This window comes from Hyperolius riggenbachi, chromosome 8 (genome assembly GCF_040937935.1).
Source record: "Hyperolius riggenbachi isolate aHypRig1 chromosome 8, aHypRig1.pri, whole genome shotgun sequence".
Classification (NCBI taxonomy): domain Eukaryota; kingdom Metazoa; phylum Chordata; class Amphibia; order Anura; family Hyperoliidae; genus Hyperolius; species Hyperolius riggenbachi.
In genome coordinates, this window is record NC_090653.1 from 151,819,747 (window position 1) to 151,837,485 (window position 17,739).

A 17,739-nucleotide genomic window follows, 5' to 3' on the forward strand; every position below is an offset into this window, starting at 1 on the left:
CCGTGCGATCGGAACGCAACATGTATGATCGCACGCCATCTGCGCCGCTACCCGCTGCGCTGCTGATCCCATTCATTACAGGGAATGGGTCAGCTTTGCGCTTGCAAGCAGAATGCATGCAGCAGAACACAAGCGCATCATAGCGCATCGTACTGCTGCGCAGCGCATATGATGTGAACAGCAGAAGGGCTGTCTATGCCTTTCTGCTGTTCTTGCATGTCGCACATCATACACGCTTCCAAATGTGCACGGAAGCACGTATGATGTGAACGAGCTCTTACACCAGTATTTCCTGTCTCAGCTTTGTTACTTCCTGTGTCAGCCATTTAGTGGGCAGGAAGGTGGCATGACAGCTATAAAGCCTCCATAGGAAATAGTGATATCACCTGGCTTACCCTGAAGTATATCTGAACAAAGCTTAAAAGCCATTGGCAGGAAAACAAGTTCACAAATGTGTTTGTAAATCTGCACAAAAAGCTCAGCACTGGGCACAGATTGCGGAAGTGCTGTGATTTCCCAGAGCGATAGTGATATGGCTACTGTAGCATCTTATGCATCATAAAATGCTGCAAGTGGAACCACCCCATAGGGATCCTCTGGCATATTCTGGCGCCAGAAATCAATTGTTACTTACTTCGTCAAGCCAGATTATTGATCTTGTCAGTTTCATGAAAATCTTTATCTGATATGCTTTATTGCTATTCATGAAGACCAATTTTTGGACAAAAGTTTTTTTTATGAAAATTTACCTCCTGCATTTTTTTGTATGAATAAAGTTGTATTGATTTTTTGTACTGCAAGACTGTGGTGTGCCATGATATTTTTATCTAAAATGATTGTCCTTCCAATAACTAAGCACTGCTCCCTTACTTCCCTTGCTCATCATAGGTAGCTACAGGTGCCCCTTAGTATTAGGTAGTCAGCGGTACCCTCAGTAGTAAGTAGCTAGAGGTGCCCCGAACTGAAGAGCAATCTCATGAGTGAAATGCCTAGAGTAGAGTGAGGTACCTCTCATTTAAACTTTTCTCGAGACTCTGCATAGGGAAGGAGGCACTCGGAGGGGAGTGAGCCGCCTTTCCATTATCAGGTGCTTCTAGGCATGTGCCTCCAGTGCCTTATGGTAAATCCGACCATGGGTCCTGTTAGTGGGAATGCAGCTCAGCAATGATGCTGTGTATTATTAAAAGGGCATAGAGGTGGGACTCAGGGCTTAAAGTACCCCTGAATCGGGGGGGGGGGGGGGGGGGGATTGAATGAATCCCATAAGCCCATAGTGGGATGGATTAACGCCTCCATAGTCTCCTGATGCTGCTCGTTATCTTTAGGTCCCTCCTGATTCCCATTGCTAGTCTGCTAAGTATTCAACTGAATCCCTCCATGTACTCGTTTTCCAGAAGTTCCCCAGAGCAGCACCAAGTGATTCAGAACTGTGCAGGCGGGAGATCCAAAAAGCTCAGGAGGTTGGGCAGGAAATTAAGACAACGAGCAGTATCAAGAGAGGGGGCTTTATTTTTGTACTTTTTCCCCAATTCATGGCTACTTTAAACTGAAAAGATTGTGGTCTGCAGCTCTGGAAGTCTATGCTACAGTAAATGACTGGATATAAGGAATACATTCAATATAAGCAAATCAAGAAAGTCATGGATAATAACAAGCTCTTCAAGTAAGTCCCTGCAGAGGACTATGGTGAAATATGTGACAGGAGTTGTGCTTTTGTGTAGCTTAAGTTTGATTAGTATTTAAAAACTCAGCACCCAGAAAGATGTATGTTCTCTTTGAAAACTGATAATCATTATTACATATTGTAAGAATAGCACTTTTTTATGTAGCCTGTTGGAATTAGCCCTAGATTGATCCCTTGACATAAAATAGCAGCTTTCCATTATGTGCTGTTAGACATATGACATGCCTTGTTCATTGACTGACCTGTTTTCTGCTTTCGGCCCCTGAGCTGCCTGGGTAAAGCTGCCTATGCAGCACTTCTACAGAACATGCCCCTCTCTCATTCCTTGGCCTACAAAAGCAACCTGATTAGAGATCTGCTGTAGCTGTACATCGCATTGTCTAGTTATTTCTTATGCAGCACTTTGCCTTAGCGAAACGCTAAACATAATTGTATATATAGTATTTAGAGAATTTGTTTTAAAATGGCTTAAAAAAAAATAAGTCATTTCCAGATTAAGCTCAACCACAGTTATTCAGAATCTGCATAGGGTTATTGCGCACATTGCAAAGGATTACGTGCTGAAAAGCATGCCTTGCTCAGATTTTGGGGCTATGAGACATTTTAGGAAGAGAACATTAACTCCTTGTATTAGACTTTTGTTATGAAGGCCTGACTGCATTGATTTGTGCTGTAGTTTGGGCATGTGAAATATATAACTAAATGCATCCTGCCGGGCTTAATAAATCATTTAAATGGCAAAAGAGCACTCCTGCCCTGCTCAGGCTTTAGTAGAGCTCCATATACACACTCGAGTGCCGTCGCCTGAAACAAATGACCAATTAGGGTTTAGCCGAGAATCGTTTCTACAAAATGTCCCAACAACAGTAAAAGACAGCGATTACCATCCATGTAGACCAATCCGTCCTAGCAAATCAGTTTGGACTATAATCTGATAACAAAGGATCGATCCATTCAAATTACTCATGTGTGGCTAATTTCACACTTCCGGGTCCTCATGTTAACACTGACAATCTGATCGGTGGACCGTCGTTGTGCCGTCGCTGAATTAAAATGTGCTCCGACGTCGTTCACTTGTTGCTAAGCATCGGGGATCATTCATATTTTCACTGACAGTGATCAAGCATGTATATGGTCCTTAAAAGGCGATCCTGGTTGCTCATTCTGAGTAGAAAGTTTGGACTTTTGCTGCATGCAGAGAAATGAAAGTTATTGGCAATAAATGGTATAATTTATTAAAATTCTCTACTCAAGTTTAGCCTTTTGAAGTTAAGTAAAGCAGCCTTAGTAAAACATCATTATGGTGTGTGGCTGGGATCATCTTTACCTTTCTGTGCATACTCACTTGCCTGCCTTTTTTGCCTTCTCCTATTTATACTCATCTTCTCCTATTTTTGTGCTTTCCACCCTCTTGCCCCTTCCATGCATCAATCCCCCCCTCTTCCCTCGGCTGATGCCCATGCACTTCTTCCTATCTGACATAAAGGGATGCTCTGTATGCTCTGCAGCAGCTTCATCCATCTTATCATGCCCACTGTTGCCTTGAAAAAGGATTAATCGCCATCCTTGGTCCCAGCTTCCTGATTGACAGCTAAATCCCTATGCCTCCTGCTTAGCATGCGTCCAGCCCGCCTCGCATGACACTGCCACTGCTTCTCTCACAGAGCCGCAGCAGCACCAGAAGCAGCTTCCAAATCTGTGGAGGGCTCAGCTCATGCACAGCCCTATCTGTACGGAATCCAATTAAAATGCAAGAGAGACATTGAGACACACGCAGCTCCACTCTCTTCTCTTTTCTTCTGCTAGAGATTTCTGCATTTTCAAGTCCCAGCAGACATCCCCCCCCTCTCTCCGCTCCATAAGTGGTTGGAGCAAAGACGTGAAAAAAAAAAACAGAATTGAGATTAAAGAGGGAGAACAAATTACAGTGAAGGGGGAAAAAGAAACGTTGTGTCCCCCTTCTAATCTATCATGGTGGATGCATGGACAGTTTTGCAGAGCAAAGGTTGACACCTCAAAATCATCCAGCCCCCCGCCTTGATAATTACAATGTGTTGCACTGCACTATGACCTTGGATGTCCAAACTGTGGTGGTTTTTGCTGTGATCGTGGTCCTACTGCTGGTGAACGTGATTCTCATGTTTTTCCTGGGCACTCGTTGAACGGATTTTACCTCCGAGCTGTCGGCAGGAGCCTGCAAGGCACAGAGCACAATACAGTACCGAGCTCGCAATGCAACTGAGCCTCATCATGGACTCACTGTGATATGTATGACGCTGCTATTATCTCTGCCTAAATCCTTTTTTTTAGTGTCCTATTCAACCCTTTCGCTGCCTGAGGGGCCTTTCAGCACATTGCCTGGCAATGCACTGTCACCCCTCTGACGGCAGGGGTTAATGTTTCCTATGAATGTGAATTCTCTGTGTTCTGTCTCAGATGCTGATTATAAGATTGGAGAATGCTGTGAAAACTTCATCATTCTGTCTTTTTTTTTGTGTTGCGTTTTTAAACGATAAAAGCTTTTCTGTGATTGTTTTATGTGATAAATTGTTTTGTGCACTGGTAGAATTTTAGCTTTGTCGTCTTTCTATGAATTATTGTCTTTTGCTTCTTAGATAAGGATTTCCTAAAAATATGATATACAAGTGATGAAAAACCTTTGTTAGATTATTTATTGACACAGAACAAAAAGTATGGCAAATTACTAAAAATGGCTTAACCCACAACAAGGAAACAGATGTCACATTTCATCCTTTGGAGGTGATTGCTGTTGCTATGGGTTACTGCACTTTTACCTTGCTTTTCACTGTATTAAAAAAGTCTGAATAACTTGATAGGTTAACGGTGAATTGACCAGCGAGAGGCAAATGAGGGTCATGTCTGTGTCACCGAGAACACGCATAAAGTTAAACCTAGGGCAGAAAATGATGAGAGATAGGCACAGGAAGAATAGAAAGTATCATATTTATGCACGCAAATGGAATAGGAGATTTTTTTTGCAGGCTGACTTGAATTGGTAGCATATAAAGAATGTGACTGGGAGCCGTGGTGTTTTTATCAGCCAGAGGTGATAGGATCTAGAATTGTGTTTTTATTTAGCAAAGCAGTGCAGAGCTTTATCTTGGCTCAGGACACAGCGGGGCTGCGCAGGGTCTGTGACTCGAATCTGAAATGCAAGCCTTATCTGCAACCCCACTAGCTCCATGCTCTGCCTTTTGTGCGCTGTAAGGTGGCGCTTAAGGTATCCAGTCTTAATGGCTTTTTAACTAGGATTGACTTTGTACAAGGGGTATCCTGCAAAGGTATATAAATGGCTTGGCCACCAATGCCAATTGCAATTCCTTGTTTTATATGTCTCTTTGTAGTTATTGACAAGACTGTAAAAGTTTGTGTGCCTTATATAGCAGTCTGTTTGTGCACAAGTTCTTTATGTGAGCTGTCCATATAAATCATCACGACAGCTGAACATCTTTGGTTTTCTTAGCGTTGTACTGATGCAGATTGGCGGGGAGTTAAGTTGGTTTTTAGTTGTTTCACATGCCTGTTGCTACTTTGTTACATTTCCATTTTATCGCAAGATATGCAAGCTTTACTAGTTTCTCTTATTTTTTCCCTACACTGGATGGCGTTCTCGCTATACATTCTTATATGCATGTTAAAATTTAATGAAGGAGAATTTGTGCATTGCTGGGATGCAGTGGTGCCTGTGATGGTTCTGCCAGAAACTTCTTTACTCCTTTCCGCTGGCTGTTGGGGGGGGGGGGGGGGGTACAGAACATCCTGTTGCAACAGATTCAAAATTACTGATACCTTAAAGAGGGTCTCTGAGCCCCTTCTCAATACACATTTGTGACCCTCCTTTGATCAAGCTACCATTAAAACTTGAAAAAATAATTGATACCTTAGAAATAGTTGATGATAAGAAAATGTGGGAAATGTGGGTAATGGCCTCCTGCACCATTTGCCTGTTGGACACACAACTATAATCCTGTAGGATGGACAGCTTGGTTGTAGTTCTGGTTGCCTGTTCTGTGACGTGGGATGGCGAAAATACAGAGTAAATTATTACCGTTCTGCCGAAGTAAGATGTGCCACCAGATTTATTATGTCAGCAATTCTTGCAGCAAAATTCAAGAGATGATAGACAAGCAAAAGTACAAGATGTACAACTTTCTTTATACAGATATAGGTACAACTTATCCTTTTACATTTTGTCCAGACTTTCTTTTTAACTAGCTTGATAAAAATTTGTGGTGCTTGCCCTCAATTCCGTATGCAAGTCCTGGACAGTAGGCGAAAGGCCGATAATTGTGCTTACATTGTAGACTTATCTGTTAAAAGCTCTTGCTCTTCTACCAGTGATCTGGTGAAAGTTGCGCAAAAAGATAATTAGAAATGACTGGCAATACTTTCAAATACGACAAGACATAGTTTGCATAAAGTTTATTAACGTTTGCTATTCATGCAGAGTTCATTTATCAATCGTTTACATGTAATGTTTATAGGGATTTTCTTCTAGGTTTAAACAAAAAGAAATCCAGTGTCCTCTTTGTAGCAATATTGATGCTCGGGTTGTATCTGTAGTTAATGGTCTTGGTAGGTTAAGTCAACCTGAGACAGCAGTTTCTAGGCTTTGTTTCCGCTGACAATTTTGAAGGTGGAGAGCTGAAGCATTTTACCACCTTCTAAACTGCCAGTGTGTGCTAACCCAATGGGGTCCAAGCATTATATGTGGTTAGGGAGTGGAATGGTTGACAGTAGTTAAAAGGTCTCTGACTGCATTATCTAGGTTAGCACAACCACCCTCACCCGCATAGCTTTGCACAGGCTGAGGCAGTATTGCCACAGCTGCCTGCAGTAAACTATGGAGTTCACTGTGAAGGATTTGTTCATCAAAATATATATATATATATATATATATATATATATATATATATATATATATATATATATATATATATATGCAAGAAAGCCACCTTATAACCATTGATAGCTGACTGGCAATGGTCTGGAAACCACAAAATTTAATTTTCCCAACTCCTGCTTGACCACCTGTTTAGTTAAAGCCTTAGGGCGATAAAAAGCCAGAGAAGGCATGACATAAAGCCCCACTAAACCTAAAAAGCACACAGCAAGATTAGTTCTGACTAGTTCAACACTGCTCTGTACTGCTCACTGTTTTCTATAGCTATTTCCTGTTGTTTGTGGGGTCTAGCGAAGACAACAACTCCATTACCTTGTTTCGGAAGTGCTAACGTCTACAGACTTTTGTTATGCAGCATGTGCACAAGCACATACTAGCTAACAGAATTCTGTGGGAACTTGGACTGCTGTCAAAACTAGAGCTCAAAGACCATGACCTACACCTATGGAATGGTGGTGCAATTCAGAGCCGTCCTGAACTAGCCAGCACTATCCTTGCAGTATGCCTTTCAGGACTTTAATAATAATAATAAGCCTGCATATGATAAATTGTCTTTCCATACATGCAGTATATTCGCCATCTTTACTTAGATGCAGCTTTTTCTCTAGGGAACTAACATTAGTTCCTCCTCCTTTACAGTAGAATAGAAACTATCAATGTAAACGAAGTACTCTCTTTAAGCATATCTGTGAGTACAAAAAAATGAAGAGTTAATGCAGTGACATATATTCGGCGAGTAATAGCAGATCTCTTCCAAAGCAGTTAGCAGCTCCCCAATGTACTGCTGCAAAGGTTGACACTCTGATAAGTAGGCATAGATATATGTTCAGAGATAGTGGACCCTACCTACTGTATATTCATACCATCTGAACATGTGACGTTTGGCAAGGAGGGAGTACCATTTCTACAAGCATTACGATAATGTGCAGAATGACGTTGCTTTGGTTTTCCTTTAAATGGCCAAGAGTATGTGGTGGAACTACACATCCCAGCAAGTTATAATGTGTCACATACTAACACTGCAATCTCCTCATGCAGCAGTTTCCAGCCTTCTATGAGAATCCCAGTAAATGCTGATAAGGGCAGCGCCAAAGAACTATATTTCACAAGGAGATTCCTTCCTTTTGAATTGTAAGACACTAAACTTGATTTATCGTGAACCTCTTATGCCACATAATTCTACAGTGCTGGTACAATATGTGCTTATGTGTGTGTGACATGTTTGCAATAAGTCAGGCTTCAAGTGAATGGAAAAAGGCCATGCTGTGAGAAATCATGGCAGTATAGCTTCTATCAGCTTTTAATCAGATTTACTCATGGGCAGGAAAAAGTCAGAATAAAAGGATACTGAAAGCGGGCACATCTCCATATTCACCCTAATCCATTGCTAAACCTGCTAGTGTAGGTGGGTGGTGCAGATACAGACCTTATATGGTTGTAGCCAACCAAGAGTGAAGCAGATCCAAGGCACAGTGAGGGAAGTGGTTTTTGTGTTGCTGTTTAACCACCCTGCAGAACTGGACATAGTGGCAGTAAGCACTACTTGTGCACATGTTCATTCTATCTAATGTTCTTTATCCCAATAGGGTGACCACCAGATGAGAGATTGAAAATGTCACATGGCTTCTGGGCTTCATGCAAGACTTGACATAGCTGTATTAATCCATATACAGCTTAATGCCCAAAAATGTGACCAATGAACAAGGCACATTTTAAACACAATCTATCTGATAAGTGTAGGTTTAAATTATTTTCTTTGGAACTGAACTTCAAATTCAAACATCCTTAGTGAAATTGGGGTTGCCTGCAGGTACGCACCCAACCATACAAGCTTAGGAGGACCTCTAGAGGCTGGCATTTCCTGTAAGCAAAGCTGAGGCCTTGCAGGTGGTTTTTACCTACCGGTACTTCTTAAGGAATGAAAAGTCTCATCTGCTTATGTGTTCTATTATAATGTTGAGATTCTGGAAAATCTAGTCTGACATCTATTGTTCTCCCTACTTTGGGTGTCACATGGTTACACCTGATGGACCACCAAACAGCTGAAGCCAGAGAGTTCAGGAGGCAACCGCCCTGCAGTTCCACAAGTTGCAATAAAGCTATGACCCATCATTCTTTGTGTATCGTAAGCACAAACAACAGATTAAGTGAACGATAAACGGCAGGTCCAACCAGCCGGATCACTTCAGCAGATAGTCAATTTTATGTGCTTGTATAAAAGACCTTTTTCAATAAACTGGTCCAAATTCTTCAACTGAGGTAAGATTACCTCTCTGTTTATAAGGTTAACAGCTTATTAGCCTATCTTTTATGCATTGGGTGCCTCCACCCCTGTTTTAAGTGTCTTGTCATACCTCTTTTAGAGGTGATAGTTTTTTAGTTGTCCTAAAGAACGTCCGGAGTGCAACCACCCAGTTCCTGTCACAGGCCTGGGAAACCAAGCAGGGTCGGTTAATTTCCCACCTGCTCTGACGGTGGTTGCAAGGATTTGCAACCCACCTTTGTGAGTATATACATCCTTAGCAATTTGCTTTCCTGAATCTTACACGATTCTGCACCATTGTGCTCCTGTTCTCCTTTTGTCTTTTAGATGAACTTGGGGTTGTTATAATCACAGGAACAATCAACATAAGCTATCCACTTCAGCAGATAATCGTTCATCATCAACAGTGTGTACAGGGCTTGTTTAGATTTTTTAACGATGCGGTGCAAAGTCTATGCTTCTTCCCCCTACATTGGGTTTCCATGGCCTCACATCCTGCATTGTGTAACGATAACAATCGTTTGGCATTTGGTTGCAGTCTTCTGCTGTTGTTCACATCGCATTGCTTGACATCTACTGTTCGTGATTGTGGAATGGCCTTTCATCAGTTATTTCAAATGATGACTATCTTTCGGTGTGTACAAGGCTTTAGACAGGTATTCCATCTAACACTTTGCTTTGTAGACTGCTTATACTCACTTATAATCCTGATTGCTATTATGATTGACCATGCTCAGTCTTGGGGCTAGTTAAGTGTTAAAGTGAATCTAAAGTCTTGCACGGGACAGAAGAAAAACATAGAGAAATGTGCCCTGTATTTATTTAGAGAGTTTAGCCTGTCTTATTCCCCCTCATCTGTGACTAAGCACCAATGTAATTTGATTTCTCAGCTGTGTCAGCTGGCTGCCTCAGCAGAGCAGCTAATTTGTAAACACAGGATGTTAATGCTATGTCTGCTTCCATGAAAGTAGGAAGTAGACACACTGCAGATCTATTGCAGGATTTGTATCAGCTGTAACAAAGAAATATTTTTCTTTAACCTGCCTGGCGTTCTATTAAGATCGCCAGGCAGGCTGCGGGAGGGTTTTTTTTTTATAAAAAAAAAACTATTTCATGCAGCCAACTGAAAGTTGGCTGCATGAAAGCCCACTAGAGGGCGCTCCGGAGGCGTTCTTCCGATCGCCTCCGGCGCCCAGAATAAACAAGGAAGGCCGCAATGAGCGGCCTTCCTTGTTTTGCTTACATCGTCGCCATAGCGACGAGCGGAGTGACGTCATCGACGTCAGCCGACGTCCTGACGTCAGCCGCCTCCGATCCAGCCCTTAGCGCTGGCCGGAACTTTTTGTTCCGGCTACGCTGGGCTTAGGCGGCTGGGGGGACCCTCTTTCGCCGCTGCTCGCGGCGGATCGCCGCAGAGCGGCGGCGATCAGGCAGCACACGCGGCTGGCAAAGTGCCGGCTGCGTGTGCTGCTTTTTATTTGAGCCAAATCGGCCCAGCAGGGCCTGAGCGGCAGGCTCCGGCGGTACTGGACGAGCTGAGCTCGTCCAGACCGCCCAGCAGGTTAAAGGTTATTATGCTGTTGCTTATCTTTTAGAGCAGAGAGGAAGTTATAAGCTTAGGTGCGCTTTAAGCCCTGTTGATTTTGTTTTGTTTTTCTGTCTTTTATTCCATAGCAAGGGATTTAGGGTTGGTTATGTTTCTTTTTCTTAAGGTGGCCACACACCATACAATTTTTTAAATATCTGTTCAATTTAAGAATTGCAATACATTTTTCTGACTGATTGTAACATTTAAAAAATATAACCAATTTGCCACACACACACATATGTTACATTTTTCCCCAATTATGATAAAAATTATTGGAAACTCCGAGAAAATTTATAGGGTGCGTATAAATTGACAAACACACACCATACAATCAGGGCTGGTTCAAGTAACAATTGGGCCCTAGGGCAAAATTAGCCTGGGGGCCCCCCAACAGATACCCCACCCAAAAAGCATCATTAGAGGCCCTTTGTCGCAGCCAAATGTCCCTCCTGGGCCCCTGAGCTGGCTGCTGACCCTCCCCCAATCACTTCCCAACTTAACAGACTCTGCAGAGTCCCTGGAGAGCAACAATTAAGATGGGGGAGGGACACCTGGGGGCCCCTACAGGCTCTGGGGCCCTGGGGCAATTGCCCATTTTTTTCCTATGGTAGCTCCGGCCATGCATATAATCTTAGAAAAGTTGAAGAAAAATTCCAGCATTCCCGATTGATAACAAAAAAAAACAATGGGAAATCTGATCAGATTTTTCAGTCGAATGAAAAAAAAGCTTTCGATTTTTTCGGAAGATCCGATCATATTTATCGAATTGCCATAAAATCGGATCATTTTATTGTATGATGTGTGGCCACCTTTATAATGATTTATGCCCTGTAAACAGAGGAGAAGAACAGCTTCCTAATAGCAGTACTATAATTCAATCACTATAACTAGCACTCAGGTACATTACATTTTATAAATAAACACAGCAGATAGCAACTAATGTAGTGAGCTGAATATATGGCCTAAATAGATTAAAACACAAGATGGAGCACAAGTTATTCAGCAGACCACACCAAACCACGCTACTCTCTTCTACCTCACGGCACTGAGAGTCACTCTTTCACAGCTTGCTTTACTCTTACTTGGTTTATATTGATTTCCCTGAAAATGAAGTACCAAATTAAATATGATAAGCTTTATCCAAGTGTCCAAGGCGAGCGGTAACATTTGCACATGTGGTAGCTGGTGTTAATAAAGCAAATTGATAAAGATTCTGCCCACAAGCTGTGGATATTAGTTTGCTCTAGTTTTTTCTTCCCTCCCCATTAAGGGCAGCAGCCGCTGCAGATGCAGCCAGGCCTTGGGTTTTGTTAGCTGACTGTAGTCATGGTAATAAGTTGCCAACTACCTAATCTGAAAAGTGTTCAGCAGAATTATAATCAACTGCATCTTGACTCTTGTTACCTGGCGTTCTCTGTGAGTCAGATTGCGGCAAGCAGCTATTCAATATTTTAACTGCTTTGAATCCGTAGCTGTTCTTTAGAAGCCATAAGCCTGCGTGATTCAAAGTGGTCACCACGCCAGTGCTTGCAGGCAGCCTCAGCATATAAACCAGTAAGTGAGGCAGGGTGTATGCACTAAACTGCGTTAAGCAGAATAACGTGCGTTAAGTCTTACACACGATGAGTGCAGCGCAATGCAATACATTCTTAAAGTGTACCTGAGGCGAACTTCAGATATTAAAACAAAAATGTGCCTAGGAAGAGGGATGCCTCTTGATGCTGTAGAGGTTTCCCACGCTGCCCTCCCCTCCCCCATAACCGAGCGCAGACCCCCCCAAAGCATCCCGACATCTGTCCCACAAACGGCTGTGCCTGTGCAGTAAGCCAGAGCCGCCTGTGCATGAGCAGCTTCCTGCTATTATGCTGGAGCACAGCTGCACTCATCTCAAAAGAGGAGTGCAGTGAGCAGGATGTGGGAAGCCTCTACAGGATCTTAGGTAAGTATGTGTTTTTTAAGTATTTGTTCGCCTCGGGTTCCCTTTAAGTCATGTGTAAAGTAGCATTACTGTAGATTAATTTTATTTTTTTGGGTGAAAATGTTGCTTCATAAAATGTTCTAGGTTAGACTGAAATGGCACACACAAAAACAATCAAGACATAAACAGGTCACCCGTTTTCCCTGAACGTGTGATGTGTTTATTGCTTCAGAGATAAATTTGCCATGTCTCCTGCTAGCGGACAGTTCTTATTCAGCTACAAGGATACAGCGCTAAATTATTTAGATCTCTTTATATAGCATTTCATATTCTGACATAATTTCTTTGTGCCGTGATTATAGCAGGAAAGATGCATAAAAACAAGGGGGAAAGCCAGTGAGGGTAAAGCCCAATTAGAGCCATCAGCAAAGCAAAGCTCAATGTAAATAGCAAGAGTCATGTGCTCTGTCCGGCATTTTTTCCTCACGTTTGTAACTTGGTAGAAGGCTATGATGTCATTCAGGGATTTAGCAGGATAAAGACTTTTATTTGCCCAACTTGTTTACACAGGGTGCACACAGGTCTAGTATAAGCAGGCTGTGATGCCATGCTCAGGTGATAGCTATTGTTACATTCACAATAGTGTGTATTAAGTGAGTGCCGCATGCTGTTATTGGTACCGCAGTGAGTACATTCATTGTGATTCTCATCACATCACAATCAGTCACTATCCAGGCTCTCTCCTGGATGCCTTCAATGTAAGACCAGGTCTTCAAGCAACATCTTGCATTTCGCTGTACACATTCTCCTGTAGCTGCACCGTTTTGTCAAGGTATAATTTCATTTCATATGGATTAGCCTTTAAAATGACTCTTGTCACCGGTTATCCATACTGTCCGGGCAGCCGTAGCACTGGTGGATCTGACATGGAAATGGTTATCTTAAAACCGTGAAAGGGACAGGCTACAGATGAGCCCTTTTTTATTCTTTAACAATGCTATATGACAATTAGTGCCCTTCTGTTTATTCTGATTTGATTCAAAATACTTTAGTATTTCTAGTTATACAGGTTACAAATATTACACTAGCAAGAAGAGGACATGGACATGGTTCCACCTGCTGACACACATAGGGATTGATTCACTAAACCGTGATAACTCATATCAGGGCTGCGCTAGCGTTTTCAAGTTCAATCATGAATTTTCGCACACAAACATTTGCGGTTGCGCGTGAAAATTCACGATTGCGTGCAAAAACACTAGCGCGGCCGTGATATGAGTTATCACGGTTTGGTAAATCAAGCCCATAGATTGATTCTACCTGTGATGGTATTCTGGTTATGTTTAGTGCAGAATAGTTCCCACAGTTGATTAGTGATCAATGGTGATGACTGCTTATTTTATGAACTGGATAGTAGGGAACTTTTCCCCAGGACATCACAGGGTGGTTTGTTGTGCAGGGCCAATGCTGACTCCAGGCTGGATTATAAACACAAATGTTTGGCGTGACTTGGTGCTCAAACATATGTCAATGGAAAGGATGCTGCAAATGCTCTTTGCTTAGAAGGAAACTGTTAGGGTGGCCATACACCTAGCGTTTTTGCTGTACGATCGACTATTCAATTCAATTATTGTATAGAATGGAGACAGAATCGAGTGTGTTTCAGAATTCCCAATCGATAAAATGTGGCTGATTTCATGTCGAATCGACCAGCTTAGTTGGTCGAGCAGGATGCAAGATATCAGTCGATCGCACAGGAATCGGCTACTGTTCACATGTCGTTCAATCGACTCTCAATCAATATTTGCATTCAGAGCATAGAGACACAACATTGGCCAAATCAAATGTGAAGGTGACTCGCATAGAATATCGTTTGTAGTGTGTGGGTTATTAGCCGATCGACTTTTGATCAACCATACTGAAGTCGATTTCTTAATAAAGTCAATCACTTTTTTGACTGAAACTGAATCACTAGCTGTATGGCTACCTTAACTACCTAATTGGTCATCTTATCTGCTTTGTCAGTGAATGATGTGAACTTTACAGTATACTGTACTCTGTAAAGCACTGGGAAGTATATACAGTAGATCACAATCACTAGATAAAATAATGTAAGTGATCTTACCAGGGACTTTGTGTAGCCAACTCTCCCCACATCACTATAGTAGAGAAATACTCAGAAAGGTGTTCTTGGTTTCCCTGGGTTGCAAACCCTAGGGACAGTTGTATATGTGGCCATCCTGTGATATCTATGGCATTAATAAACACCCTTAAAAGAGTGCATATTAAATAGTCACGTGTCCACTTGTGGACTTGGTGATGCCGATAGCTTGAATATTAGTAATGTTGTTTTACCAATATCCTATTAGCTTTCTTAACACTAACCCCTTCTTCCCCAACTAACATATTCATGGGGGCTGCCATCTTGCTTTTTGGAGATCTTCTTACCTGCACATCACATGTTCCTGAGTGACATCTGAGAGCTGCTGCAGACAGCTAAAGTTTTATTTTTTTCTATTAACTCCACTAACTGGAGATTCTTTACTCAAGATACTTAGCTGGTTTAGTTTTTTGTTTTGGCTTCAGATGACCTTTAAAGTGGACCTGAACTCTTGCACAGGACTGAAGAAATACATAGAGAAATGCACCCTGTATGTATTTAGAGAGTTTAGCCTGTTTAATTCCCCCTCATGTATGTCTAATTACATGTTGTAATATGATCTCTCTCCTGTGTCACATGACTGCCTATCGCAGAGATAGCAGATAAGGCCATTTGAAAGCACAGGCTGTAAACAACATGTCTGCTTCCATGAATCACTAAGTAGAAACGGTGCAGATTTATTTTGGTATTTGTACAGGTGTAACAAAGACATTTTTCGTTTCAATGTTATTATGCTGTTGCGTATCTTTTAGAGCAGAGGGGATGGTTTAAGTTCAGGTCCGCTTTAAGGAACAATCACAAAATGGCAATGAAAAGGATAACTATCTCCTGAAGGAAGCTTCAGATTTTCAAACAAAAAATGTGTGGAATTGTGAAGGGAGCTCAAGTTTTTGTTTGTAAAATTGTTCCTACGTTCAGGTACACTTTTTTGTTAACAGAATGTTTGTATTAGGACAAGGTCAAGAACAAATAAATGATAACAACCCCAGCGCTCCCAACCACTTTCCTTGTGCATTTGTCATCTATTAAGTAGTGATTACAGTGATACCGGCCTAAACAAGATATTCCTTCAAGCATAATAGCCACCATCCCTATGCCTTGTCACACAATTCCCATTCATATATGTTAGTGAGTATTATTGCACCAGGGACTTGTACAAATGTATCTGTTCTTGGCTTGAAATTCTAGTCACAAGTAGCCGTTTAGCCCTTTTTTCAACAGGAGGCTGAAGGTGGTGAATTCACTGCCTGTCAGCTGCTCCTGCTCACTTGCTATCATTCAGAATAGGGTGATGGACAGACGCACCCCTTCAAGTTGCATCTGAGCATGTCAGTTGCCATCTTCAGATGTGACATAAGATGGTATTATGTAACCTAAATTAATGTCCAGCGCTGTGTAATATGTTTGCGCTTTATAAATACAATTAATAATAAGAATTGGCCACCAGGTAACATTGCCACATGCCAACTGTCAATTGGCTGCATGCAGTTGCAGCTGAACTGCGCTTGTGGCTGGCAGACAGGAGGCTGAACTGTCCGACAAGTGTGTAGTTCAGCCTCCTGTGGAAAAAAAGGCCTTACTTAATGATTAGTATACAAATAAAGTAGCGACACAAGGACTGATGCTCACCAAACCTGATAAGTGATGGTGACAGGCCAGTGGGAGCACATAAGTGTGAGAAGATGACAACATCATTTACAACACAAATACATGTAAAAAAAATAAATCACAGAGCAAAGAAAAATAATGTTGAATTACTGTATGCTATTAGTGTAGAAGTTATTTTTGATTTATAAAGCGCCAGCATATACCGTGGCACTGTAGGTATTAGCACACACTGTATTATTATTATTGATTTATAAAGCATCAACATATTCCGTGGCACTGTACAAAGTAAGAAACAAACATGGGGTACACAGTAATACAGACAATGTCATACACTGGTACATAACACAGAAATTGGTAGACTTAGTAATTACAGTGACGATTGTAACATGTTGAACAAAATCCATAGCAAATTCCAAGTCACAAAAGGATGAGAGAGCCTTGCCCTTGCGAGCTAACACTCTAAACTGTAGCGTGTGTTCTGTCAGTAAAAGCAAGTACTGTACATACTGTATATGTGTAAATGCTTGCACTGTACATGAATTTGTCTTGCCTGTATCTTAAGAAGGGGTAAAATAAGAGCTACTGTGTTCCATGTGAACGTAGAGGGATTTTTAAAGTGTACCTGAGACGAATGGGGAAAAAATGTATATGTACCTGGGCTTCTCCCAGCCCCCTGCAGGCTGATTGCTCCCTCACCGTTGTCCTGCAGCCTGGATGCCCGGCTAGGCGGCCGGTAAGTTTGCCAGTCGCTTTTGGGCCACGCATGCGCAGTACACCCCAACAAGCAGAATTACTGGGCTTCCTAGCAGAGGATCCAGGCGGCCTGGGATAACAGTGAGGAACCAATCAGCCTGAAGGGGGCTGGAGGAACCCCCAGGTATGTATATATTGTTTTTTTTAAGTTAATATCAGGTTTCCTTTAAGTTTTTAAATGTTACGTCTATATGAAGAAGTCGTATGAGGCTCCTACTGGTTACAATTTTGCAGTGTCCTGACATAAAATGCTGCTGTTCTCCTTTGAAAAGCAAGAAATACGTAAAGTCTAATCTGTTTTGTGTTATGGGTCAGTGAAGGTAAAGACTGCAAGGGCTAGTTAACACTGGGATGCTTCAGCAGTGTTTCAGTGCAATTGCTGATCGCCGGCACAGCACTGTAACAATGTATCCCTATGGGACCATACTCACTGCAGTGTGTGCGATTTGTATAAATTGCAAAGTGCTGCATGCAGCATTTCGAGAATGATCGCAATGCGATTCTTGTTCCCCCAAAAAAGGATTACAACATGCAATCACCAGAAAAATAACAATGCAAAATCCCAATCGCTAGGGTATTCTCTAAAGGTTTGATCGGACAGTAAACTGGCAAGCAGTGTTTAGCGTTCTCCACTAATTTCATGGGGTTATATGAATCCATGTGCTGCTTCTAGTCATTTAACCATATGTCCGATGTTATTGCTGATATAAATAACTGTGATGGGAGCAAAAGGTTTGGCCTGCTGGCTTTAATATGATCGTGTGCAATGAGCACTGGGGTTAGAATGTTGCCACAATTTTTTTTTTCCAGAAAAATGTGTACAGCTTTCCTCTCACTGAA

The 17,739-nt window shown here is 41.9% G+C and overlaps 2 protein-coding genes across 10 annotated transcripts in view; both read left to right on the forward strand.

Annotated features, from left to right (window-relative positions):
- ARHGEF9 (Cdc42 guanine nucleotide exchange factor 9) overlaps positions 1 to 17,739 on the forward strand; it is a 662,656-nt gene that overhangs the window by 309,605 nt on the left and 335,312 nt on the right. The window contains exon 1 of one of the 9 annotated variants that reach the window (XM_068247545.1): positions 3,872 to 3,952. The exons of 7 other annotated variants lie outside the window; for them this stretch is intronic. The gene's annotated coding sequence lies outside the window, so the exon portion shown is untranslated. Of the gene's footprint in view, positions 1 to 3,871; positions 3,953 to 11,945; positions 12,014 to 17,739 lie in introns of those variants that run through there. One more of the 9 variants, XM_068247546.1, reaches the window with a different exon arrangement.
- LOC137527129 (uncharacterized) lies at positions 3,361 to 3,846 on the forward strand. Its single transcript, XM_068247549.1, has one exon. It carries the CDS (start codon positions 3,667 to 3,669, stop codon positions 3,844 to 3,846), a length of 180 nt encoding a protein of 59 aa, XP_068103650.1. The 5' UTR covers positions 3,361 to 3,666.

Bases quoted from the DNA above. Each gene is read 5' to 3' on its own strand.
- LOC137527129 (XM_068247549.1), top strand. From the start codon at position 3,667: ATGGACAGTTTTGCAGAGCAAAGGTTGACACCTCAAAATCATCCAGCC.